The 24,031-nt window shown below is 41.7% G+C and overlaps 5 protein-coding genes across 6 annotated transcripts in view; 2 read left to right on the forward strand and 3 right to left on the reverse strand.

Annotated features, from left to right (window-relative positions):
• Positions 1-14,983, reverse strand: part of LOC115675040 (probable disease resistance protein At1g61300) — an 84,982-nt gene extending 69,999 nt beyond the window's left edge. The window contains exon 1 of the mRNA XM_056317039.1: positions 14,979-14,983. The gene's annotated coding sequence lies outside the window, so the exon portion shown is untranslated. The remainder of the gene's footprint in view (positions 1-14,978) is intronic.
• On the reverse strand, positions 1,222-3,560 carry LOC115675060 (cytochrome P450 716B1-like). Its single transcript, XM_030597667.2, has 4 exons — positions 3,047-3,560; positions 2,366-2,807; positions 1,870-2,057; positions 1,222-1,757 (listed from the first exon to the last, which is right to left on the reverse strand). The coding sequence occupies exons 1-4, from the start codon at positions 3,539-3,541 to the stop codon at positions 1,455-1,457; spliced, it is 1,428 nt and encodes a 475-aa protein (XP_030453527.1). The 5' UTR covers positions 3,542-3,560; the 3' UTR covers positions 1,222-1,454.
• LOC115675052 (purple acid phosphatase 18) lies at positions 6,084-9,191 on the forward strand. The gene is made up of 5 exons (XM_030597658.2): positions 6,084-6,336; positions 7,083-7,751; positions 8,211-8,399; positions 8,485-8,573; positions 8,688-9,191. The coding sequence occupies exons 1-5, from the start codon at positions 6,199-6,201 to the stop codon at positions 8,905-8,907; spliced, it is 1,305 nt and encodes a 434-aa protein (XP_030453518.1). The 5' UTR covers positions 6,084-6,198; the 3' UTR covers positions 8,908-9,191.
• LOC115675043 (DEAD-box ATP-dependent RNA helicase 32) lies at positions 9,502-14,247 on the reverse strand. Its single transcript, XM_030597637.2, has 8 exons — positions 13,665-14,247; positions 12,991-13,266; positions 12,587-12,910; positions 11,695-11,886; positions 11,418-11,573; positions 10,832-11,250; positions 10,334-10,491; positions 9,502-10,020 (listed from the first exon to the last, which is right to left on the reverse strand). Exons 1-8 carry the CDS (start codon positions 14,046-14,048, stop codon positions 9,671-9,673), a joined length of 2,259 nt encoding a protein of 752 aa, XP_030453497.1. The 5' UTR covers positions 14,049-14,247; the 3' UTR covers positions 9,502-9,670.
• A 2,026-nt stretch (positions 14,984-17,009) lies between the features above and the next one.
• LOC115675046 (polyadenylate-binding protein-interacting protein 4) lies at positions 17,010-23,016 on the forward strand. Of its 2 annotated transcripts, none has more exons than XM_056317041.1 (13): positions 17,010-17,330; positions 18,222-18,343; positions 18,427-18,575; positions 18,875-19,049; positions 19,200-19,234; positions 19,495-19,567; positions 19,662-19,692; positions 20,349-20,629; positions 20,820-21,068; positions 21,357-21,394; positions 21,559-21,606; positions 21,895-21,982; positions 22,577-22,801. In XM_056317041.1, exons 1-12 carry the CDS (start codon positions 17,168-17,170, stop codon positions 21,953-21,955), a joined length of 1,425 nt encoding a protein of 474 aa, XP_056173016.1. In that variant the 5' UTR covers positions 17,010-17,167; the 3' UTR covers positions 21,956-21,982; positions 22,577-22,801. The 2 variants fall into 2 exon arrangements, with proteins under 2 accessions (XP_056173016.1, XP_030453499.1); XM_030597639.2 differs by having other exon boundaries at positions 17,013-17,330; positions 21,357-21,458; positions 22,577-23,016.
• Positions 23,017-24,031: the final 1,015 nt, after the last annotated feature.

The raw sequence follows: 24,031 nt of genomic DNA on the forward strand, positions 1-24,031 counted from the left end.
CCTCCGTACCGAAGAGAAGAGAGCATATAAGGTTGAATGTAAGGTTTTTCATCAGGGGCAATGCCTATAGGAATATGAAAACAATGGTCGATGATCATGCAAAGATGAAAGATTGGGTAAATCCACTTCAGAGTATGCCTCTTCCAGCTTGGCTGCCATACCGAGCTCTTCAGCAATTTTTGGGTTCAAGTTCTTATCGCGTGATGGCATGGATTATGTGTGAAATAATATTTTGTGCCTGTTAAATTCTCATTCACCGAGGTCTTCGCCGTCCTCTGCCTCTTGCACTTCGGAATGTTTCAGAGTCTCATGCATCGTAACCACCTGCATTAACGTTTTCAAGCTCTTCTCCAATTCTATTAAGACTAAAGAGCCTATAGGTCCTTTCCCTCTTAATTATTTCTAAGTTTTGATCGTCTGCACTATGATTCTCTTGGTTAACTTTGTGAATATTGACTACCGGCAAGCACGCGGGGTTGAGCATCAAAATGTCCACTTAAGCTCTTGTACTGCAATTCAATCTGATACTAGATTATGACCCGTGCTATGCGCGGATATAGGTAATGGCATCAAAGTTCAATTTAGTGTCATTATCAAAATTTTAGATAGAAATTGCCATTTCTCAAAATACTCCCTATTATTTACCTTAGTTAATTACTTTCTCCATGTTAGATTTCAAACAGAAAGTAAAATTAACTACCACATAAAGAATCATCAATTTTGATGAAGAGATAACATAGAATATCTACTTGATTAAGTCAAAGGGCAAAATCAGTTCTCTTGTTTATTACCCGATCATATCAAAATTTCATTAGTACTTTTATTGCTATTGTCTTTACCTAATTTCATAGAATGAAAGAGAAATTAAATATATTGTGCCGAAAAAGATATAGTAATTTCAACTTCACTATAACATGAAGTCAATCTAAAAATTGAATCTCCTTTTCAAATGTTGATGCTCTCTATTCATCATTTTGTTGTTGAAATAGTATTGTGTGTTAGGCAGAAAGCAAGAAAGAAGAAAAAAATAAAAATAAAAATTAGAATCAGAGTCAAACCAACCCAAAGAAATTGGAAAAGCAAAAGGAAAATTTAGGAGAGAGGCCACGTATTCCCTTTCCTGTTCAAACCCAGTTGTCTTAAGTAATATAGAAAGCATTGATAATTTCTGGAGGGACTAAGATAAGGAAGATTGCATGGATACTGGAGAGTGGAGCTAAATGTCAAAATTTGTACTGACGACATGCATGGAGCATCATGCAAATTGAAAACTTACACCACTGGAAGAATGCTCTTGCTTCTGTTATTCAGAAGAGCTTCTCAAATCACTGGCTACTTTCTTGGGTAAATGGGATTTTAACGTTTATCCCACCGATGGGGATTGCTTGATGTAACTGATTCCTTAAAAGGGGGCACGGTGAAAGTCCTGGGGCAGCCAAGAAAAGAATTGTACTTCATTTCTGCTTCTTGGGCACAATCCGGAGCAGTAGTCCTTGAGTAGGTATTGGCATGGGGTCCCTAACGTAATGATCATCTGAACATAACTCCCAAGAGTACTGAGTGACCAGATAGTGGATTGCAACAAGGGTTTCGATCCTCGCAAATTCGTTTCCTGGGCATATGCGAGGCCCTCCTCCAAAAGCAATAAAGCTGTAGGGTGGTACTGACATCTGGTTTTCAAATCTGGCAGGATCGAACTTTGTTGGCTCCGGGAATATGCTCTCATCCATGTGTGTCATGTCTGATGCCCAGAAGATCTGAATCACACATTAAATACTAAATGAATGTTACTGGTTTCACAGACAGAGAATATATAGAGCAGATAGCGCAAAGATTTGAAGATATAGTAAAAGTTATTTTTATGCTTACTTGCCAGCCTTTAGGAATGAGGTATCCACCATAGTCGATGTCCTTTAAGGCTAGCCTGAAGCCACCAAAAATGGGCGGAACCATCCTCAGAGTTTCCATCGCCACTCTCCATGTGTACTTCATCCTGGCAAGGTCCTCCCAAGTTAAAGGTTCTCCTGAAATCTTGCCTTTTGCTATATCTTCTTGTTCTGCAAAAGCAAAACAAGTTTATGACTGGTCGCAATAAGGGGGAAGGAACATGCTTCTGAGCTTTGTTATTAGAGTTGACATCTGGCTTTGAAACTGATTTTTCTTACATTTGGCAAGTCTTCCATTATCCAACAGCAAATAGAGATAATATATTATCCATACGCAGCTTGGGTCATAGTTAAAGAGTGAACTGAGTTTGAACAAATTCTTCCTGGCTTCGTCTTAGTTTGTTCCTTTTTGGGCTGCAGGAATCTCTATGCAGATTCGACAAATTTTAAAAAAAATGCCGGAAATGGAGGATGGGTACCTTGAAGAACTGCTTCATAAACAGCGGGATTCCTAGATAGAAGACGCAGCATAAAAGTTATGAGAACCGATGAGGTATCATGTCCAGCAACCATGATAAGCATGATACTGTGCAGAATTTCTTTGTCAGTCACAACTCGTTCATTTTGTTCATTGCGCTTACTTAACAAGCATGTGATCAAGTCTTGATGAGGAGTTACAGCGCGCTGCTCTAGTTTCACCTTCTTCTTTTGTACAAGCTCCTTCAACATATTTTGGACCCTGGAGCTTGCACAGAGGCTCCGATTGTACCGCGTGAACGGCAGCTTTACTGGTATTGACCACATTCCCTCTATCATTTCTTGAAAATTTTTCAGGAATTTTTCTCTGTCAGTTCTTTCCTCTAAACCGAAGAGAAGAGAGCATATGATGTTGAATGTAAGGATTTTCATCAGGGGCAACACCTGTAGGGAAATCAAAACGTTGGTGTTATTTACTCTGCCTTCGTTTATTGAAGAGATTATGCGCGCTCCCAATCTATGCATTCATTCTTATAGTCCATACACGCAGAGGCCATACAAGTGTGAACCACAGTCATATGAGATTATGAGTGCATACACCGTGTATCTTATAACTTAATATGTATTGAATATATCTCAGACGGATTAAAGCAACACTGAGAATTTACAGAATATAGACATACCGCAACTTTTTCCTTGCCCTGCCAGTGCAACTCGACGTGCTTTCTGACTTCTTCATCCATTTTCCCCATGTACTGCTTCAGGGATTCTGGTCTCAAGAACGACATGAGAGAGTCTCTCACGCGTTTGTGATCTTGGTCACCAAGTTCCATCAGATTGCGGTCTCCCAGAATCGCGCGGAGGGATGATGGTTGCTTGTTGGCAAGCATGCTGCTGTCTCCGTAGAATATAAACTTGTTTGCTGCTTGCCCGTGAATGAACACCGTCCGTTTGCCGAAGAGAGTGAGCTTCGAGATAGATCCATACTTCCTCACTCTTTCTCGGAGCCATTTTTCTCCCGTGTTTGTCCTCATGGCTCGGAGCAGGCCAATGCTTTGGCCTACTATGGGGATTCCCAGTGATCCCGGAGGTAGCTTTCTTGATGATCCTCTTCTTCTCCAGCTCAACAGAAAGAGAACTGGTAGAAGGAAGAGAAGAAGAGTGATCAAAACGTTCATCGTTGTGGGTGTGGGTATGTGGGTGTGGGTGTGTGGGTGATGAAGGGAAAGCAAGAGCAAGAGAGATATAGCTCTAACTTTTGTCAGTCTGTGAGCTAATATTTTAGGTGGTAGATTCCTTTTGGAACGTGGGATGACGATTTCTATGTAGAAAAGGCACCCACGTTCACTTTAATACAAGTTCTTATTAAATATTCTGCCAATTTGTTTCGTTTAGCAGGCGCTTTATTGAAAATTGCGGATGAGATAAAACAATTAGCATTAGACTGACCTGAACAGAGGAAAAAGGTCACGTGACCTCTTGTTTTTTTTTCAACAACGGAGTTGAGGCCCGGATGTGTATTGCTTCGAATTTGTTTCTGTCACCATCAATAATTCAACGGGAGGTGAAACAAAATCTAGATCTAAAGATATACCCTGTATTCTTTGAAGTTCCAGGAAAAGACAAAAAACCATCACGCAAAAATCCAGCAAAATTGCATCCTCCCATGCCTTGGGAGCAAAACCAAACAAAACAAGAGAGAGGGCAAAGAAGGAAAAGAATGTGAAGAAACTGAGCTGGAGTTGGAGGTGGGTTTCTCGGAAAATTCAGTGAAAAATTAGTCCAACGGGAGCCTTGATAACTTTTGAACCCAGAAAGGAAAGAAAAGGTAATTCTACGATAAGCAAAAGAAATCTTATGTCCGGCAAAAGGTGGAATAGTTGTTCCTACGCAAGTGGGATGTTCCTAGTGATGAAAAGATGTCACTTCTCTGCATCATAACTCTAGCTCCATCCTAGTGCCTGGTTCTTTATGCCAAGAGTGGCCTTGTGTCATGTTTTGGTTGGATTTGGACCTTTGGTTGCATAGCTTTTGAGTGGATGATGGACTGCCATTCCAACAATCGGGAAAACTGATCTAAGTATCACAAATTATACATGTGCCACGCACTTGCACTATGAAAGGTGCTCATACCGTAAGCTCAGCGAGTGCTTGGAGATGCTGTGAATTTTACATGTGGTGCTCGAAGAATACGATGACTTCAGAGTATGGGTTCTGCATGGACTGGTACTTCTATTTCTGACTCATAATGCGCTCGGTATTGATGAGCTTGAGGTGGCTGAGTTCGAAGTGATGAGCTTGATTGTGCTGGGATGGAAGGTGGATGCAAACAAAGAGATTGTTACAGTGAGGATCCACGGTTGAAGTTGTTGCCCCATTTGAAATTTAGATGAATCTGGATCATGTGAGCCCGGCTCCCATTGTACCGTTGGATTAGGGGGGCAGTGATGTGAGCATGCGCTCACATGATCCGCATGCAAGCAATAATTGCTCCATTTGTTGGAGTTGGGGGCAATGAGAATCTATGGAGAAGTTAGAATTCAACCTAAGGCTGGATGTTCTTTTGTCCGCTCTCCGAAGTGTCATGTACACGGTGAAGGAGAGCGGTCCGTAGGAGCTGGATCAGCTGTTGGATGTTTTCGGGCCAATCATCGGCGATCGATGATCCGAGGCGATGTAAAGATGAGAGTTTGAGTAAAGCTACTTCGGAGTAAGCCTCTTCTGGTTTTTCCTACCGTTGTGAGCTCTTCAGCATCTCTTGCTTAAGCTTCCTACATGCAACATTCTGTTATGGGTGAACTTGTATGTCTATTTTTACACCTCATTGAACTCAAATTCACTGAGGTCTCCACTGTCCTCCAACTTTGGTTCTTACAGAAGGATCTCAGAATCTCGTGCATTTTCATCTCATCCATTAGTGTACTTGAACTCTTCTCCGGCTCTGCACCTCAAGGTCCTTTCTTTCTTATCAATTTATGAGTTGGAAGTCACCAAATGCATTGATTATTGGCAGTGTAGTCTTCTGTGGGATCAATTTTGTGATTACTGCGGCCACTAAGCATGTAGGATCGAGCATCAAAGATCCTGTATTGTAACTTCAAAAGCTTTGATAGGATCACTAGTAGGAGCTAAGATAAGATAAGGAAGATTGCATCGATTCTTGGGAGGCGATTACATGCGATATATGTACTTGCAACATGCAGATAAAATCATACAAAAACTAAAGCATACACCCTTGGCAGAATGCGCTTGGTTATGCAAAGCTTATATGAACCTCCTGAAATGCTAATTTTCTTTCTCAAGTTAGTGGCACTTTTCACAGCCACAAATGAAACTACAGCACACACCCCTAGCAAGGGAGAGTCTGAAGGCTTCTAAAAGGGCAAAGCTTCACCACCGAAGGCCTACTACACCCAGCAAGCAAGGCCCGGGTTCTCTGTGCGACGACAATAGGTAAAGAGCTATAGCTATCATCTGAACCTTTGATTATGTGGAACGCATGGTGAGAGCTCATATAATCGATGGTTTGAATGGGCTTCGATCGCGTTAAAAGTCGAGAACACTGAAGTGCATAGAGGCTCAAGAATAGAACACTCTTTGGAAACAACCAAAACCCAAGACCAGAAGGCCTCAATAACCAAAAGCCTAAAAAGGCCACGCGGCCTAAAGGGGTGATCGTGTCACTTCACATCCCCACTTTTACCAACAGAATAATCATGGCTTTACTAAGTCTAAGCAAGGAAGCCAGCGAGAAAGAGCAGACTGCTGCGGAGCAATCGGGCTTAGTGGAAGAAGACAACATTCCCCGACAACCAAAGGATAGTTGAAGTCTGTCATGGGACGAAAGATCCCGGATTTAGTACTGGTCCTGTGTATCTTCTCAGCTGCTGTCGCGGCCGATTACGTGCGACCGCAACCTCGTAAGACCCTCGATTTCCCATGGGAACGCAAGCCCTCCTCGTATCCCCAGCAGGTGAAGAACTTCGCAATTCTGGCCCCTTCTTTTTCTGTCGATCTTTCGTTTCGAGAGCCCTCTTCTTTGCTGGATGAAGTTTGTCGAGTTAGCGCGACTTCGTTACCTGGGTCGTCCTTTCTGTTGATATCTTTGCGGTGGGGGTTTGAATTTGGCTCGCTTTCTGCAATTTTTCTGCACTTTCTTAGTTATGAGAAAATTGGTCAATTTCTTGGAGCTTCTTGTTGTGTTTTTGAAGCTGCACTTTGCTTCGTGTTTCATCTTGTGGTGAAGAATGTTAGATGTGGAGTGTCAAATCACAGTAAAGAGGGACCTCAACTAATGGATGGCAAAAACGGGAAAATGGAAATGCCACTTTAACTTTGGTACTTCATATGGCACCAAACCAAGATTAGACGTTTGTTACTAAAGTTACTATCTTTATCTTTATCGGTGTGATGACTACAGTCGGTCTCGTCGCCCTGCACCGCCCTCGTAAACTATGTTGTTTCTGAGCAGTATCACCAATTTATGATGAAGGCCAAGGTGTCGAATGATCTGTTAGTGACCAATTTATGTGTCGATTAAGTTTGCTTGGTGGGAGAAGCTTGGTTGTCTTGTTCTCTTGTTGTGTTGACTTAGTTCGCTTAACGAGGAGTGGATTCGTCGGTAGTTGGTGATTTCAGTATTATTCTGAGATGATTTCCAGCTGCTTCACCAAGATCATATATTGATACGTTATGTGACTGTATCAAATACTCTTGCAGGTTCACATTTCTTTAGCTGGAGACAGATATATGCGCATCTCATGGGTCACTGATGGTAAATCTTCCCCTTCATACGTGGAATATGGAACATCGCCTGGTCGATATGACTCTACAGCTCAAGGAGAGAGCACTTCTTATAGTTATCTATTTTATAGCTCTGGAAAGATACACCATACGGTGATCGGGCCATTGGAGGGCAACACTGTTTACTTCTACAGATGTGGAGGAGAAGGTCCTGAGTTCCAGCTCAGGACTCCTCGCGCAGAATTTCCGGTTGCTTTCGCTGTGGCAGGAGATTTAGGCCAAACTGGCTGGACTAAATCAACACTAGACCACGTTGATCAATGCAAGTACGATGTGTATCTCCTTCCTGGAGATCTGTCCTATGCTGATTACATACAGCATCGCTGGGATACATTTGGTGAACTGGTGCAACCACTTGCAAGTGCAAGGCCTTGGATGGTAACACAAGGAAACCACGAGGACGAGAGCATTCCACTTATTAAAGATGGATTTCAGTCCTATAATGCTAGGTGGAAGATGCCATATGAGGAGAGTGGATCGAGTTCGAATCTATACTACTCTTTTGAGGTGGCAGGCATCCATGTCATCATGCTTGGCTCATACACAGACTATGATGAATACTCAGAGCAATATAACTGGTTGAAGGTTATTCTTCATTTCCTTTTTCTTTGTCATGCGAAAGTTGTTGCAATATTACAGATGTGGTAGTGAATCAATTAAATGCACTGATTACAAAGGAGGAAGTTTGTGCTGTTAGCCATCTGTAGAAGTTAGGATTCTAAGATTGAGGTAACAAGTCTCACAGATAGGAAAGATTAAGTTTGTAATTTATATCTTGATTATATTTTGTTAAGAGTAAGGAGATTTGAAATCAATTGTTAGCTACTATTTTGCTAATGAGGCAATTCAATCTTGACCTTGCTAAGGGGAATTAATCTTCATATTAGTTATCAAAGGCAAAGGTGTTCATTGTCAGCTATCATATCTCGCTCTTTGTTTTCTTATATTGATGCGGAGGAACTTATCCTGATATTTAGCACTCATTTGTGACTGATGCTTTAGAATTTTCTGCTAACATATATATGTTTTACTCTCAATCTACAGGCTGATCTTTCAAAGGTTGATCGCAGTAAAACTCCATGGCTGATCGTATTGACCCATGTACCTTGGTATAACAGTAACTATGCTCACCAAGGTGAAGGCGATGGGATGATGCAAACCATGGAACCATTGCTTTATGCAGCTGGGGTGGACATAGTATTTGCAGGACATGTGCATGCTTATGAGCGATCTGTATGACCCTATACCTATACTTTTTCATCTCTCATTATTATTTGATGTGCATGAGGCATGATTTTAAGTGGTCATCACTGAACAGAAACGTGTCAATAGTGGAAATCCCGATCCTTGCGGTGCTGTTCACATTACCATTGGCGATGGGGGGAACAGAGAAGGTTTGGCTCATAGGTATGTCCTCACTCTAAGAAAGCTATGGATTAGGGATTCGATAGGGCATTCTGTTGATGAATTTTCAATGGATGCATCGGGAAATGTTAATATAGCTACTGTGTATCATTACAGCTATAAGTACCCCCAGCCAGAGTGGTCTGTCTTCCGTGAAGCCAGCTTTGGTCACGGTGAGCTCGAGGTTGTGAATTCATCACATGCATTCTGGAGCTGGCACAGGAATGATGATGATGAGCCAGTGAGGTCCGACCAGCTGTGGATTACTTCTTTGAAGAGTTCAGGTTGTCTCACTCAAAAGCAGCACTCCTTGAGGAAAATTCTCATGGCTCCTTAGTATTGGCGGTATGAACGATGCCACGGCCAATACAGGATTGGTCATATGTTGATGTAACTAGGATGGGGTGATGTCTTGTCAATATGTATTTTTTTCTTTGGTCGATTGTCAACATGACAACATGTACCTTGAGACGTTGCAAAATTGAGTGTACCCTATGGGATTCAAAACATATGTTTTCTGGGAAAGTTTAGGGTCCTCAGGTCTCTATTGCGCTTGACGGCCAAGTTAAGTGCAACCTGTACCATCCGCTTCTATCAAATACATGTCCCATCTTTCAGATTTATGCTGCTTCTTTGTTAGTCAGGCCTGCCTACAACCCAGGGTCGGAGCAGAATCGGTGTTTCCCCTCACTAAGTGTGGTTCCGAGCATTAGACGAATCTTCACAGCTGCGGATACTCGCAAAATTTAAAATTCCTGGTATTGTGGTTATGACATTTCTTGCAGACTAACTATTAAAGGCACAGCAATTGTTAATAAAGAAGCGGCAACAAATGACCAACATGGTAAGAGTTGACTTGTAACATGCTTCTTCAAGTTTCAACTAACACAGCCTGTAAAAATGTATGCACACCGACAGATATTTGTGGGGGTTATAAATATGTACGATGCTCTCGCATAAAAAACATCCAGATGCAGTCTCTGCCTCAACTAAGCAATACATGTGCCGGATTAAGAGTTAAATAACAGGGACAAAACTTGGTAAAGCCAGTCGGAAGAAAATAATCTCACGACTAGATTCATCATTATAAAGTTAATTCATTAGTGCATTGAACTCAGCAGCTTAAGAGCCAATGCCTCTTGATCTGCCAAAGATATAGCGTCAGACTTCTTATCGATCTTATCGTTGGTTTCTTTTCGTGTGCCATCATCATCATCACTGTCAAAATATATCTTCGACTTCTTTCGGTTTCTGTTCTCCATAGCTTCACTGTCTGACCCGGAAAGCTCACTCTCACCCTCATCGTCATCGTCTTCAAGTTTCCCTCCCTTCAGTTTCATCTTTTGCTTGAGTCTTCTTTCCCTGCGGCGCTGTTGCTCTAGGAATTTGTCTTCTTTATCCACTTGCTTCATCTCCTCTCTCATCCTCTTATAGTACTCGTCTTTCTTCCCTGCAATAAATAATTAGAGAAATTTGCATGAGTGCAAACAGACAAAAACCATCCTCTGATATTCATTTTGTTCATAGAATCAGGAAGTAAGTATCCAGGCAGATGTAAAACAAAATGACAAGCACACCAACCCAATACCAAAAAAAACACACGCACACACATTCAGTCAATTCATTAACCGCAGACATTCTTCGCCATTGGCAAGATGCATCGAACACAAGAAATCCACAATTCAATTTTGAATAACATCAACACAACATTACTCTCTAAGAAAAACCTAAAAACACTAATAAACTTGAGTAGCGGTGCATACCTTTGTCAAGCAAAAGAGCACCATCTGAACTCTGAGTCTCTGCTATCCTAGCAAGCGGGGGTAGGGTATTGCCTTCATCATCGAAGACAACTCTAGTTCCCACTGGCCTATTGACATTGATTTTAAGCTTCTTTTTCTTCAAGACCCGAGTCGCCAGTCTACAGTAGAATAGCAAGTTAGATGTTTTATCTTTTTTCGCTAACATCAAATCAAGTTGCAACAGATGAGGATCTTGAAGATGCAGAAAAACAAGTAGCTTGTAGAATCCTAACCAACTTTTGATTGTTGATGCTCTTCGTAATCTACAAGAGATAATTCTACCACAGACAGAACATGCAGATTTCAATTTTCCTTTGATCTTTTTGTAGCCTACTCTGTGCATAATTGCATTCTGATCATTTCAACAAGGATGATGTCTAAACTATGACTATGCCCACACTGAAGAGTGCATAAACTATCTTTTGGTAACAATTTTCTAATATGAAAAGAAAAACATACATTACATCTTCAAGTTCATTAGCTTTTGGCTGAGCTTCATCCACATCATCATCAGTCAAAAGTAAATTGTTCTCTTCATCTTGTTTAGAGTCATTCACCAACAGAGTCCTTGTTGAGACCTTCAATTCACTTCTGCCCACAGCATCCTCTGGTTCATGTGGTAAAGATTCTTGTGGGACTGTTTTGGACTTAATTTTCTGGTTTAAGAAACGAATCTTAGGAGTCATCGGTAGACCAAATGATGCTGAGAAATCATCAACAGGGAGTTTCATCACATCAAAGATCTCTTTATCTTTCTGTATATGGATCGACCGCAGATATGTGATGAAGGCCCTTTGAGCAAGATACTGAATATTTGGATACTTGACAAGCAAGGCCGACAACAAGCCAGAAACTGGTTGGAACCTTTTTTCGTTTGCCTGGAATCAACCCGAATCAAAGCCATGTCAGCATCTGAGGTGTCAATGCCACATGGTAATCAATGAAGTGCACACACGATGTACTGCATAACCAACTTTATAGATGACTAGTAAGCTAAGCTCAACCATAAGCCAAAAGGCAAAACGGTCCAGAGAGAATGCATTACCTTAACAAGTTCTAAAGGAATTTTGGCAGCACTTAATTTTTCAAGCATTTTCATTTCTGATGGCATCAGAAACAAAACTGACCTTCCTCCAGACAAATATCGAGCTGTGCGACCGACTCGATGAATGTAAGATGCAACGTCTTCTGGACAATCGACCTACAAGTTCAAAAGGATCTAAGACATTTATAAAAAGGAATAGACTGCTCCTTCCCGAGAAAAAATAAGATGACAATCTGATCAACAAATCCACCTAAAGCACAGTGACAAAAAGAATCACCTGAACGACCCAGTCCACTGCCTTATTGAAATCAAGACCTCTAGAAGCCACGTCAGTTGAAAAAAGAACAGACCTCTTCTCACAAAATTCAGAATATATTCCCATCCTTTTCTCCTGCTTCATCCTTCCATGAAGACATTTCAAGGGAATTCCCGGACGAAGTTTCTTAAATGCTTCATAGACAAATTTCACCTAGGAAGATTGCAATTTAGTGGTAGCATTAAATATGAACAAAAGAATCAACCCAAACATGAAACAGTGAATGGAATATTGAATATATCAACCAGAATAAGAGGTTAAAAGACAGGAGTTGAGCTAAGCATTTGATCAAGCAAATACAACTAAATCAAGTATCTTGAAGCAAGTAATTCTCCCAAACATGTGATAGTTGATTGTTGAAACCAGCAATCTCTATAGAAAAAATGGGACCAGCCTCCGGTATGATTAGATTTATCTCTAAAATAGGAATCTGAACCTCCCATTTGTTTGGTCAAAACAACAATTCCCATTTTGTGGTTACACCAACTCACGAAGTAAATGGTCCACGATAGCAATTAAGCATTTGCAAGAGCTGTGCTAGTAAATACACCGGTGTATAAAAAAAATTTCTTCAATAAATGCATATAACAAACTAATGAGTGTTGGGAAGAAAGTATCCGAAGAATCAGCCACGGGTTTTAGCCAACAAATTCAACTAACCACCAAACAAATCTAAGTCAACAAAAACCTAAAACAATGCTAATAACACAAACAGAAAACGTCAGATAACACAAACTGTATTACACAATTTTAAGGATTCACAGAGAAGGCCAAATTATCTACTTATTCTATTAAGGCGAGGCCAATAAAAATGGCAAGTCTCAGTCAAGAGAGCTCAAAGGTTCTAAAATACCTGCTTACAACTCGAGAGAAACACAAGAATCCGGGATTTGAGATGTGTCTTAATAAAGCTCCACAACAAGTCCAGCTTCTGCTCAAGCGGAACAGCCATAGCAGTTTGCTGCAAGCGGTTTGGAGTCGCCGTCACAGACTCCTCGTGCACACTTACATACTCAGGGTCCTTCAAACTAAGCCTTGCAAGATCCTGGACTGACTTTGTCTGGGTTGCAGAATAAAGCATGGTTTGTCTATGTTTAGGTAGCTGCGAAATAATTGCATTTAGAGACTTCTTAAATCCAACGTCAAGAATACGATCTGCCTCATCAAGGACCAAGACCTGTTCCCTGACCAGAAATTTTAACTCAAATCAGCAACTATATATCAGCATTCAAATTGCTAATAAATTATTCCGTTGACCTTAAGCTGTGAGCAATCAAAGTTCGGAGTCTCGTCCATATGCTGGAGAAGCCGGCCCGGAGTACAGACCAATATGTTAAGGTCGTTTACGCTCTGCTTTTCCAGGTCAACATCCTTGCGGCCACCAATGAGAAGACCAGCGCTGAAGCCATGGTACTTCCCAACAGCTTTCAACACATCGAAAAGCTGACCAGCTAATTCCCTCGTAGGAGATATTATGATGCTTCCTACCCCGTCCTCGGGACCCCATCGTTCTCTGTACAATTTCTCCAATACCTGAGACAAGCTATATAATTTGAGTCTAAAAAAGGTTTCCTCGCTCAGACAGTGAAAATGCCTTAAGGGAAAAATTTTAAGAAGTATCTGAATGGGTAACTTATAAGAACTAACAAGGATTAGAAAGGGCAAAAAAAATAAAAAGGAGGGAGGGGGAGACTGGAGAGTTCTAGCAGCAAGCTGCAATGCGATTTGCCAATAGATGTAATAAGGTTCCAAAAACAAACTAAAATGTCACCGCCTCTAGGGACAAAGAATCAGCAATTCTCAGAAAGAGAAATCTGCAAAACTTGCAATTTCGACAGAAACATAGGAAAAGAGAAGCCCAATTCTGCACATTCTTACAATTCCAAACCAAAAAACGAGTCAATCAATCATTCGAATGAACAGACACTGACCGGAATGAGAAAAGCCAGAGTCTTCCCTGACCCAGTCTTCGCCGCGCCGAGAACATCTCTACCGCAGAGCGAGTGGGGCAGCGAAGCTCTCTGGATATCGGTCATCTTCACGTACTTGGCGTCGCGCAGGCCGTCCTTCGTCCTGTTCGATATCGGCAGCTGGTCGAACTTCGTGGACCCGGCGTAGGGAGGGAGCGAGGCGGTGGCGGCGGCGCCGTCGTCCCGCGGCGCGCCGGGAGGGGACGGCGGAGGCGGAGGCAGCGACAGGGGATTGGAGCCCGAATCGGGCTTGCGGGACTCGATCCACGCGTCCAGGAGCTCGATCTCCTGGACCTCCGAGAGGCGCTTCTGCTTGCGGGACTGCTTCGACTTGGGTGGCTTCATCGTCGGCGGCGATTGGGGGGGAGCGGCGAGCGGCGAGCCTCCGGCGACCTCCGGTGGAGATTTCGCGTGCTCTTCTGCCGAGGTCAGCGAGGGACGGCCATGGAGGGTTTAGGGTTTTTGCAGAGCGGTGCGATGTTTTAGGAGGAGGAAGAGGACAGGAGAGTACGTAGGGAATTTACGTATCTGCCCTTCCGCTCGGCGCCGCTTGTGGATTTTTCGAAGCGACTTATGATCCCTCGCGCCTTGACGGTTGATAATGTGGATTCAAGAAAAGGGAACGACGTCGGAATGAATTTGATCGCGGGCGACGGCGGTTTTGAATGATTGAATATTGTTATTAGGTCCGCCGGCGGTAGGAGTCGCGACAAGCGGAGGCGGCCCTCTTGGCCCCGAGAGGTCCGAAAGGCAAATGAGCCGACTCGATTAATGTCCTTAAATAAGCAGGCCTAGTCTGTTCAACTTTGGCTCGAATCTGGACCGAAACGAATCGAACATTGTCTATGTAGAATTCATATTGTGAGTAGGTTTGCAAAATTACGTTAGGCCCTTTTTATCGATGAGCGAGCTCGGCACGGTACAAAATTTACATATAAATCTTCGGATCGAGCGAGATTGAAGTTGGAGATATCCGGCTTTCTTGTATGAGGATGTTGCCTAAGCCGCTCATTTGCCTTTCACGCTCCGATGGACCACCGCCACGTTAATTACCTCTAATTTCATGCGACAATTTTAAAAATAACTCCGAGCTCATCCAATCTCTATTTTAATGTTAATACCACCGTTAATCCCCCTCTAATCCCAATACCAGGTTCCCCTTCTCAATCCTACAAATAACTTAACAAGTACCTTTTCGGATTTAGAAAAAATGCTGATTTGAATAGAGATAAATGTCTAAATTAGCAAAATAATATATTAAAAACTTAAGAGAACTATGTGATGATCAATTTTGAAAAGTAATATTTGCGAGATTTGTTTACGAGTATCCTGATCAATTTAGATTATAGAATTTTGCGTTTCAATAAAAGATATGAGCCTGATCATGAATTTTTTTTTTTTGAACAACAATTGGAGGTTAAAATTCTAGTTGAATTCGCACTCTATATAGTATTGATTCTATAGACTGTTGGAGCTTACTTAATTCATTTCACAATTGGTCAAAGCCACAGCCCCGCTTCTCCCCTAAACACACACACGTTCTGCTATCACTTCTTGCTTTTCCTCTTATCCGTTCGAAGTGCATGAATCAATATGGTCAAAATCAAAGTTCATAAAAAATCAAAGTGCATGAAAACAACATTACATGTTTTAAAGGGATTGTCCCATTGTTCGTGCGATGTAGCTTGTGTTTATACCATAACAATCAATGAATTTGTCTCGATGATTGAGTTCAAATCTTGCTAGTAAAGTACGGTCGAATTTTCATCATGATTGAAATATAAAATTTTAGAGTAAGCGTGTGGCTTTTTTGGCAATGAAAAAACAAAGCATTTTTCCATGACAACTTTGTTTTCCCTCTAAATCCCACAAGTAATTCGGTTATATACGAAGGAAATCATCAAGTCTTTGTTTGTGAATAACTTGACATTAAGTAGATTGTGCACTTTTCCGATTTTGGTCAGATTGGATCCCCACCTTCATAGCGGATTAAATTGAGTATTTGTGGGGCGTCTAAAAGCAACCCAGGACTTGCTGGTGCAGGGGTTCATTCATAAACGTAATTTGCTTTGTGGTTTTGCCATATTCATACATACGAATATATTCATCTACATGAGCAAAATTTTAGGCATTATACTTGTGACTCAACTTCGCCAAAAAGTTGAGAATTCACATGATCATCATTAAGATTGACTCTACAAACCATAATGGATCTTGTTAGTCTAGAGCTTATTATTGATAATGTCGGCCCTACTTTACTCAAAAATATCATAAGATTGTTGAGTTCTTATTTTGAGTTCCAAAGTGCAACATAACTTATCATAAGGAAATCGTCTTGCTGCCTGACTTGCTAACCTTTGAATTGGTAATCCATTGGACACTAGACTATTTTCATTACAGATAGTTATTCATGTTTTATCTGACGGTATAATAGGGGTAATAAATTTACAATCTTAAATTTTTGTATTCCGCTTTAATCTTTTATTTTTTGGGAAAATACCTCCAAAAACTCCAAACTACGCCGCCTGTGATAAATTTACCTTGAACTTTTTTTTGTGACACGAAAAATCCTAAACTATATCACTTGTGATAAATTTACCTTGAACTTTTTTTTGTGACACGAAAAACCCCAAACTATACCACTTGTGATACATTTACCACATAATACTTTGGCCCATAGACATTTTCATCTTTTTCCTTTTTCTGTTTTTTTTTCTTTTCTTTTCTTTTCTCTTCCCTTCGCCGGCCATGGCGGAGGGAAGCCGGCGAGGGCGGCCCTCGCCGGCGCTTGGGTTGGGCGAGGACTGCCCTCGCCTAGGCGAGTGAGGGCAACCCTCGCCTGAGTCGGGCGAGGGCGACTCTCGCTCGACGCCGGCGAGGGTCGCCCTCGCCTGGGTGAGCGAGGGCTGCCCTCACCGAATCTGGCAAGGGCAGCCCTCGCTGGCTTCCCTTCACCATGGCCAGCGGAGGGAAGAAAGAAGAAAAGAAAAAAAAACAGAAAAAGGAAAAACACGAAAATGTTCATGGGCCAAAATATTGTGAGGTAAATGTGTCACAAGTGGCATAGTTTGAAATTTTTCGTATCACAAAAAAAAGTTTAGGTAAATTTGTCACAAATGGCATAGTTTGGGATTTTTCGTATTACAAAAAAAGTTTAGGATAAATTTATCACGAGTGGTATAATTTGGAAGTTTTTGGTGGTATTTTCCTTTTATTTTTTCATAAAAATGAAGAGGAAAGAAGAAAAAGGTTCATGACCGACTGCGGCCTTGACCCAATAATTAGCCCATCCTTAAAACATGTAGAGCGTTGCTGCATCCTACGGTAGGACACATTGGACGACCAGACACCGAACAAACCGAGACGAAAGCTTCAACATTCCTCGCTCTCCTTCACTTACCTTCGACTGTAATATACAAGAGCGATTCCGAATCAGAAAGCGCAAAGACACGCAGGAGCAAACGATGGGCCGCCGGATCGGAGAGCTGTCGTGGAACGGGGACGCCGGAGCGCCGCTCGGCGAGCCGCTGCTGTACGCGACCGTGTGCATCGTCGGCCTCCCCGTCGACGTCCACGTCAAGAACGGCTCCGTCTATTCCGGAATCTTCCACACTGCTTCCGTCGAAGGTGCGTGTTGTGCGCGCGCGCGTGCGCGAATTCGCTTCTCTCGCGGTTTGATCTCGACGACGAACCTGTCGAAATCTTGAAACTTGGGCGCGGGGGGAGTCGATTGTATAGGACAATCACGCAGGGTTGATGCGGAGAGAAAGTTTCGATATTTCGTTTGGTTTTCCTGTCGCGATGCGGCGCTGCTTCATTGGGCTTGATTTCTTTTTAATTGCCTGCGTAATCCGTGCAATGGAGGGAACATTTCATATGAATTTGGTATTGAGGTGCTGGATGATTGGAGATCACGGTGATGGCGTCAATATTTTCCCTTTGTAGTGTCTGGAATGGAATGGAGATTGGGTGGAATGATATGGAATGGAGATTTAGGTTTGGAAAGAATGTAGAGAAGGCCCGGGAAAAGAATTCGAGGCGGAGTATAGAGGAAGAGAGCCTGCGAAAAGCTTAGGGCAGAAATCAATCTCAATCACTTGATACGGCGCCGTGTTATGCATCTCCTGCAGTAGAATGTAGATGGAACTGTCTGCATATAAGTGCCGGGCAACTTCCAGAACTAGTCTCTGACAACAACCAACTAATTCAGTTAACTGATTACACCAAAACATAGGATTCTGCTGACATGGAGATGCAACACGTGTTTCTTTATCGTCTGTTGAGGTGCTATTAGCTTGGTGCAGAAAGGAGGAGGCAATTTGAATCTTTATAGTCTTATTTGTTGTGCCGTCGAGGTTTTTCTTTGCCTCGTATTGTTTTCTCGCTGCTTCAAAGGGTTATGGTCAGATAGTTGCTGAAGCTTAATTCGCAAGAATCTAGCAGACATTTCTATGTCCCTGCAACAATCTGTGCTTACAAAATAACAAAAAGAGCTAAACTTAAGCTTGTCTTATTTAGGTGTTATTTTGAAGAAAGCAAGGATGACTAAGAAGGGGAGAAGCAATTCAAATGTGGCAAGTGGATGTATGATAGAAACGCTTGTGATTCTCTCGGAAGATCTTGTTCAGGTCATTGCCAAGGTATTGTCTAGCACTTCTTATAGGGTTGTTGAGTATTTTAATGAAGTACAAATTGATGCGCCAAAGTGACATTTCTGCTGTAGGGAGTAGAGCTTCCAGCTGATGGCGTTACTGGAACTATAGCTGGGGATGAATCAGAATCGGCAACTGGAACTGCTTCGCACAACGTCGCAAGAGTGGACAATAGGTTCGGTACTATTACCACTAGCAAGAGGAGACCCCATCAAAGAAAGTATGTATCATAACATGCTGTGAAAGCATACTTATAAACCAAGTACTGTTTCAGTAAAGGTATTATTGTTTGACTTTTTCATATGCTGCTGGAGATAACCGGAAAATAATGGAACTTTGAAAATACACTGGTGTTAGTTAAATAGAGTACCTTTATGTAATCTTAAGCTGATTTGACTTTTAGTGAAGAAATGCCTGGTTCTGCTAGTTCTACTTTCATTTACTGAATTTATCACGATAATAAGAATGGGGAAGCTATTTACTAATGTCGCGGGCTCTACTTTTACTTTGCTTAAGCAGGACTTCAGTTCCATCTGAAAATGGATTGACTGATGGAGATTCATGTCGAACCTTCAAAGTCAGTTCGCCAAGACAAGCAGAAAATGAGAATGAGGGAAAAAGTATGTCAATCGAAGTAGTCGAAAATGTCTCTGAAGAAGGAATTGAGAAAAGGGGCAGGAAAATCCCCATTATGGTATTGTTGGCCTGCAACTTTCCTCTGTTTGTTTTTGCGGAGATTCCGTTCAATGTTTCTATGCACTGGAGAAGCTAATGGTTATCCAGTTCTGTTACTGGCATGCAATAAGCTACTCCTTTTCACTGACCATTCTTACGCTTATTTCAGGGAGGAGGAGCTTTTGATGCATCAGCAAATGAAAGGTATTATCTCTGTGCTTCTTGACTTAGTCTGATTTTTAGCTTAATGCCTTTGGGGCATCCACGGTTCCTGGCATAGTCTGCATTATAATGAATTTTTATTTTATCACGTGGAGAAGAATAAAAGTATGGTTGGACAGTTATGCGGTAGCTCTGTGCCTTTGTTCCATTTCATTACACGTGTCTCTTTTGGATGCTTCTATCCATTCAGTTTTCTTTCAGTTTCTCTCTCTTCCTGAGGTCATTTCTGTCACTTCTTCCAGACAGGCTGATGAAAATCCACAAGTCAAACAGGATGATTCTAACAGGGTGTCTGAGAATCAAGGGGGCGATAAAGTATGTTTTGTCGAGATGAGGCACATGTCTTATTCAGTGGAATTGAGTTTATAATAATGACTTATGTATTTATACATGCGTTCGTATATTGCAGGCTTCTGCAATGCAAGGTTCAAGTCCAAGCTGTAAGTCCACTCTTGATGATTATTACTTAAAAGGATTTTGTTCTCTCTTTACTGGGCTAATTGAATGCAAATTAAGAGAAGTGTTTTTCCTCTTGGGCCCATGTTCCATTTTCTCCAGACTTGGGTGGAATTTGAAGGGAATCCATTTCCCATGCACGTGTCTACTATTGCCTTCACTTTACTTTTGAAAATGTATGAGACTAGGCGTGTTCAGTCCTGCTACTAACTGTGCATTATTTCTCTTCAATGGACACGCGGACAAGATAGGGACATTGTAATTTTATCTCTGTGTTCCTCCAACCTTAAATTGCCAAACATAGTATTGGGAAAGCCTAAATAGGCGTACAGTGGTTCACTAAGGGGCTTTTGTGGCTTATTTTGTATGAGACGCTGAAATGCTTCTCACTGGTTTTTAGGAACTCTTTTAGAAGCTGTTAGCTCTGCACAGCGTGCTGTTGGAAACGTTTTATAGTTTTGTCTGGATACCAACGAAGATGCACATGGATTTTTCTTGCACCTGTAGGTTTTTGCCATGATGCTCTCAGTAGATTAGCTCTGTGAGCTTACAATCTAGTTTTTTTAAGCTTTTCCTTGCTGAGAATTACTGAAGTTATTATTCTATTTCCTTTTAAAATCTCAATTTGATTTTTGTACAGTGGATGCTTGCCTTTCCCTAGTAAAACCTGTTGATGGAACACATTCAGAATTGCTGCCACCATTGCAACCTAATGAAGGATCCCATGTTACTGCTTCTGTACCTGCAAAATCAAATAATGAGACCTATTGTAGGCCAGTTTCAGCAGAGAATGCTGCTTCTGGCTGCGGTTTGGCTTCTACTCTATCTGTAGTTGGTACCTCCGGCAGAAGCCTTAGTTCAATGGCATCTCCAACTGACAAGGTTCATTTACAAGGTCCAGAATCAAACAAAAGGGCAAAGGTAAACCATATGTAACAGTGCGGTCTTGCAACTTGAGAGAAGATGAACTGAGGAAGTATGTAAAATAGAACTAATTATTACATTGAACAAAAAACTGGCGTCTGTGCCTGTAATTTGTTTAGTTGCTTGTTCCTCCTCGTTATTCTATCGTCTAACAAAGATTTTTATTTCATTTTATCAATTATCACAGGAATCTAAACTTAACCCTGGAGCAAAAATCTTTTCTCCTGCTCTCACAAAACCTGTACCAGCAACTCCACCCTTGGTACAAACAGGAATGTCCTATGTGCCTAGTGCCTCACCTTTGTTGCCTGTTGCAGCGGCTCAAGCAGAAGTGGGTACCAGCACTTATGTACCCCAGCCATCTGTGCCTGCTAAGGTTGTACAGTACAATAATTTCACTGCTGGAAACGGTGACATAGGTGCTATTTCGCAGGCTGTAAGTAATTTATAGTTTACAGTGAGTTGTCTTTCCTAACAGAGTTAAAGCAATTTTTTTTTCTGGCAGAGGATATGCATTACTTCAACTCTTAAAATATATGACAAACATTCTTTTTATGCTTCAACTTTTGAGCTCTATCCACCCAAAATTATTTGTAGAAATCTTTCTTTCTAGTTTTGGGGTGGGGCTGGAGAGAGAGAGAGAGAGGGAGAGAGAGAGAGAGAGAGAGAGAGAGAGAGAGAGAGAATCTTCTTTTGTAAATTGACTGGGCTTTTGGTTTTGCAGTTTGCTGGAAATATGGGGAGCAGGGCGCACCTACTTAGGTATGGCGGTCAGCATCATGCTCTTCCACTAGGTTCTACTTTTGTTCACCCTAATCCTCAAGCTGTAAGTAGTAGTTAGATGCTTTTCATGTCCAGTCGTTATGTTTTTTGCTTATAAATGCCCCATCTGGCTATTATATCCAAACTCATATCTTTCTTTTCAGGTCATGGTTGGACGAATGGGTCAGCTTGTATATATGCCTGTTTCCCAGGTAAGACACGTTCTGCAACAGAAACATTTTCCTTGTGATTCTTTGTCCGAGTCAGTTATTATCTATAGGGTTTGTGAATCTAGTTGCACAAGTTCTCTTCATTCTTATATTTAACAGAGTCTACCGGGTCATGCACTTAATCTGATGGGTTGTGCACATTTATCTGCTTGTTTTGTTAGGTGGTCTTTTTACCAAGACTTTGTACTACGTCAGTGCATCCCCCTTGTTTGAGAATATATGATGACGTGGTGTCCTATTTTTTTACATTTTTTAATTTCATTCTTGAAGGATCTGGTTCAGAGTGGAACTGCCATCTCTCCAGCTTTTCCGCGCCCTTTGCCGACCATAAGTCAAGTCCAGTTTCCAAAGCACCAAGGTAACGTGTGAATTTCAATGTAATTCATGTCTCTACATTCAAAGAACTGCAAATTGATATTTTGTGTTTCCGGAGGTTTTTGGAACATGCAAATTTGAGGTGTGTATGTGCAACGGTAGGGCATCATGTCATTGAAAATGTTGAACCTCACTTTATCTGCTGAAGATAATTAGAGGAACATAATATGCTCCTTTAGGTAATGGTTGCAGAATAGAAGTAGAGGATACATGGTAACTCTTTTCAGGCCAAATTATATGCTCAGCTCAAAGGGAAATGCCAGGGGAAAAACATGCAGTTGTTGAAGTGAACTTTACCAACGTCATCTACCTATTGTATCTTAAACAGATCTTTGAGTCGTGGCTTGCAAGATCTTTGCAACAATGGATTATCTAAACCGCAGTTTTTGGTTTTTATCTCCGTTGTGCTAGCCATATTCACTAAAGAGAGGATGAATACCAATGGGAGCTATCTTTTTGTCTGGGAAGATCGTATGGAGGAGCTACGCTGTTTATATTTCATTTTATTTTTACAACCTCATTTAAATCTTGAAGAGCTTTAAAAACTGTGATGGAAGCATCTCATCTTTGATTGCAGGAACTCTTCCTGGTCAACCGTTTGTGCATCAACCTACAGTTGGTGGGCAGCAACTATATGCAGCTGCAAGCCCCCCGCCGCTGTTGCAATCTCCCTTCCTCACTAACCGGCCCATTTCAGTCCCTGGAGCTAACGGGCTCTTTAACGCCAAGATTTTGTGAATGTAGTCCTCTTCCTTGAGATCAGCGTCAAACAAAGAAATTTTGTCCATTTTTCCCTCACTACGGAGGAGCTTTTTTTTTTTTTTTGGGTAGAAACTATGGAAGAGTTTGATTGGTCATTTTTCCTCTCGATTAATATTTTTTGTCGGGCTTCATCATATAGGTTTTTCTTTCTGTAAGTTTGAAAGTGAGTGCACTGTTGGGGAAATCGTTGTAAGACCTGGTCAAGGGATTATTATTTGATTATACAAGGTTCTTTGTTTCGATTGTGAGGTAGAATTTTTAGTTCTATGAACTCTTTATCTAAGCTTGTCATTCCTTTGGCTATGAGGAAAATCTCTCTCTCTCTCTCTCTCTCTCTCTAGCTGGAATGAAATGTCGCCGAGCCTATTGCCTGCCTAAAACATGGGCGTAATCCTTGTAAGAGGTATCTTGCGCCAAAAGTAATCTGCAAGCATCACTGATGCTCTCTGTGCAAATTCTTATGGTTGTCAGGCGGTATTAATTAACAGAACAGCAACTTCAGAGTAATATCCTTAGTTGAGCTGGGTTATTCTTGGTATTTCTAGTAATCCGCGGTTCATCTCTAATTGCCCGAATCATTCATGGTGCTCGTTCATAACTAAACCTCCTCCTCCAGCTTGCCGCCTTTGAGTATCTGGGCATCTGCCTGTATTGAGCTTAATCCAACCTGTGCTAGTCCTTTCCGAACTGATTCAGATTGAACCATAGTCTCGGGTTTGTTCCGAGAACGCATAGGTAAAACCAGATTGCACTATGCTTGAGTTCAATACGTTAGCCTTGGTCCTGAGGGCACCGAAGGTTTCCCCGTTTTAGGCAAAACTAGATGCACCAGATCAAGGTCGGGTATAGGGGCTCCATGGGACTTCATAGGTTGAGTGTAAAATATGAGGTCAAAGGGTGGATGTCTTCCTTGAATGACACTTAGAAGACGGGCGGGGGAGGGGGGGGTGGGGGGGGGGGTTGTTGGGTTGTGTGTGGATTCCGGAAGGCACCCTTGTCCCCTGGAACCGGGACAGTCTCGAAGCACACAAAGTGATACCCGGAAATCTAAGAGACTTCATCATCACCTCTTATTCGTAAATTTTGCATATAAATTGTGCTGACCTCCATTTTGAGCTAACTAATGCTGCATTCAACTCGACAAACTATGTTCCGCATGATCATTAAACTTCCATCAAATCTCCACTAGGAGGGAATTAATTCTGAGAAACTGCTACAATAAACGAGCCATGCAAGATGGAAGCAAAAGCCGAAATGACGCACAGCAAAC

This window comes from Syzygium oleosum, unplaced genomic scaffold (genome assembly GCF_021117445.2).
Source record: "Syzygium oleosum isolate NSW1041296 unplaced genomic scaffold, Sole_v2.1 Sole_v2.13, whole genome shotgun sequence".
Taxonomy (NCBI): domain Eukaryota; kingdom Viridiplantae; phylum Streptophyta; class Magnoliopsida; order Myrtales; family Myrtaceae; genus Syzygium; species Syzygium oleosum.